General features: G+C 37.3%; 1 protein-coding gene across 1 annotated transcript in view; it reads left to right on the top strand.

Annotated features, from left to right (window-relative positions):
- The window catches only part of LOC101864437 (turripeptide Lol9.1), a gene marked incomplete at its 5' end in the record, with an annotated part of 4,472 nt that extends 1,514 nt beyond the window's left edge, over positions 1 to 2,958 (top strand). The window contains one exon of the mRNA XM_005112919.2: positions 2,775 to 2,958. Coding sequence (XP_005112976.1) covers positions 2,775 to 2,833 — 59 coding nt within the window. The remainder of the gene's footprint in view (positions 1 to 2,774) is intronic.
- Between the last annotated feature and the right edge of the window lie 45 nt (positions 2,959 to 3,003).

Genomic DNA, 3,003 nt, shown 5'->3' on the forward strand with positions numbered 1-3,003 from the left:
CACACACATACACACACACATACTCACACACACACTCACACTCACAGAAACACACTCACACACACACACACACACACACACACACACACACTCACACTCACACAAACTCACACTCACAAACACACACACACACACACGCACACACACATACACACACACACTTACACACACACATTCACACATGCATTCATTACTTATGACCACGTCTGTCTGTCTGTCTGTTTGTCTGTCTGCTGTCTGTCTATCTGTCTGTCTGTATGTCTGTCTGTCTGTCTATTTGTCTGTCTGTCTGTCTGTTTGTCTGTTTGTCTGTCTGTTTGTCTGTCTGTCTTCAAATCGGCCCATTTGTTTTGGGCGGTATACCCATTGATCCTACTCGCTAATTCTCTGCAAACCAATGCTCTACTTAATTCTACCTATAATAAATAATTAGATATATGCATCAATAGTATTATACATGAGATTAAGTCAATTAGTAATACGCTTTTAGAGTATAGATTTACCCATTCTTATTGGAAACCAGTGAGAAAGTACCTGGAGGTACCTGGATCTAGCTCATTGTGTGTCAACCCTTTTATCAAACACTGCTTTATGGCGCTTTTGCTAATGATGAATTTATTATGCTTCTTGTCATAATGCCACGATATTTGAGCGACTAATTGCAATTTTATTTTAAAGTATGTGTTAGAAAATAGAAAACTAGTTTCTCGATAAGTATTGTTTGAAGGCTCTGAATATTATGTACCCTCTACCCTGGTTCTAGCAGATAAATTTGTCGGAGAACGTTGCTGTCTTTTATATACGTACATTATTAGATCGTGTTTATGGATACTCACGAATGTTTTACTATCGGTGCTTATCAAACCACCTTTTTAAGAAAAACAGTAGTTGAGAAAAGGAGATTCCATCTAGTTCTGATTACGATAAGCTCCCAAAATCTCTATAAAAGCCATTTGACTTCTCGAGAAATCGTGACGTTGTATTTAAAAAGAAAAATATGTCTTTCCATTAGCGCTACCTAGGAGTTCATTTTGGAGTTTAATGAGTACAAAATATGGCGTTTCAAAGTAGCTGTCTTAGAGCAAACATTCTTTTTGTGAGACAGGAAAATGTCTCATGTTCTCATAATTGGCTACCTATAGATGTTCTAAAGTTTTCAAGGAACTGAGAATGACCTCAGTATAACTGTTAAAATTCGCTGCCAAGATTAAAGAAGGTTACAGGGCTTCCAACGAGCGTTTATTTAGTTTTATGAATCAAGAGAAAGATTAAAGAAAGTTCTCGAGAAAGATCAAGAGAGTGCTGAAACAGCCCTCCTGAAACACGTTTGGGTTTTTCAAGAGTAGGCTTCGAATGATTAATGTTGTTATTGCTCGCCATCAGCTAACATTTCTGTAGTCTCCGCAGTGGAGAACGATCTGAACATTAGTATTTGTTTCCTAAGTCTTTAGCCAGGTTAGAGAAAGTTCTAGAGTTTCCATCAAAGTTTTGTTTTTTTTTGTTTTTCTCTTTGATGTTTATGGAGAGAGTAAAAAGGAAAGTCTACAGAAAGTTCTAGATTCAGCTGAAGTTAAGGGTTGTCTGTGGCTTTGGTGCATGTTGCATTGTTTTGGTGGTTCCCTAGCAACAGTGCATGCGGAATGACTGGCCTCCCGCCGTTGGCTCTGATTGGCTTGGCTCTTCATGGCCTTGACCTTTGACCTTTGACATGCCCTTTAACGCTTCCATTCCCATGTTGTGCCCGTCGGCCCCTCCCCCTTTAGCCATGTCTGTTTGTTTGGTCTGTCCACTAACTCCCGACCAGGCCCGGTCTTTTCTTACAATAACTTCAAGACCTACTAGTTCAATCAATTCTGTTTCCTGTGTTTTTTCCCCATGATTGCTCAGGGTTGTAATTGAAGCACCAACTAATCAGACAATGATTACATGATTATTATTTTGCCAGAGATTGAATTAAGATTCCTTAAAGTTATCAGACTGCACTAGTAACTGTACATTATAATGAATTGAGTTTTCACAGATGCCATCTCTGTTTACTTACATGAGCTGTTTAGATTTAAATACATGTATTGTATTTTTCCTGCACTTTCAGTCAATGGATCTAAGCAGCGTAGATAAGCCTCATGTTTGTTTTTTCCCATATATCCAACGCGCTAAGTAAAGCCTAAATCTTAAAACTGAGTGAAGACTTTACGCTGTAAAAACTTGTGCTAGGAACAAGTTCTTCCCAGGGACTTGTTCACATTATATGTCTATTATAACTGGCTCTTGCTTGCTCGCGGCAATTTTTATTATTATGTTTCTTTTTAAAGTGCAAAGTGTTTTCTGAACTGTTTTTGACCTCAGAGCAGTTGAGTGATTTCTTTTGTTAATTTGGAAAAAGTACCGTACGCAGATCTTTTTTCTTCTCTCTTTTCATTAATTTGTGTTTTCCTCATTATGACCTTTCCAGATTAACAATTAATTTGAAACTTTTAACTTGCTAGTGAAAGCTTCAGAGTTTATCGTGTGTTTATTTTTTGTTCTTTATTCACTTTTATAAGCGTACTAGATGATATTTTTCTCTCTTTCAATTCTTGTTTCCCCTGATTATGAACTTTCTAGATATACAATTATTTTCAAACTTTAAACCTGCTAGAAAAATCTGTAGAATATATCGTGTGTTTCCTTTTTTTTTTTTTTTTTTTACTTTTCTTTAAGAAACATACAATCAGGGTTTTTTCTCTCTTTTAATTCTTGTTTTTCCTGATTATCGATTTGCCACATAACCTCAGGATTCTCATTCATCAAAGGCACCGTTCAAGATGAGTATAATAATGCTAATGGTAAATGACAACTTGCTCTTCCACGCTTTTACTGCCCTCAGCAAAGTTCTTCTGTGACTTGGATGTCGTCATGTGATCACTCTGTGTGTTTGTCAGTGTGTGTCTGTGTGTATGTGTGTGTGTGTGTGTGTGTGTGTGTGTGTGAGTGTGTGTGTGAGAGAGAGAGAGAGAGAGTGAG

The sequence above is a fragment of the Aplysia californica genome, unplaced genomic scaffold (assembly GCF_000002075.1).
Source record: "Aplysia californica isolate F4 #8 unplaced genomic scaffold, AplCal3.0 scaffold01491, whole genome shotgun sequence".
In the NCBI taxonomy this organism is placed as follows: Eukaryota; Metazoa; Mollusca; class Gastropoda; order Aplysiida; family Aplysiidae; genus Aplysia; species Aplysia californica.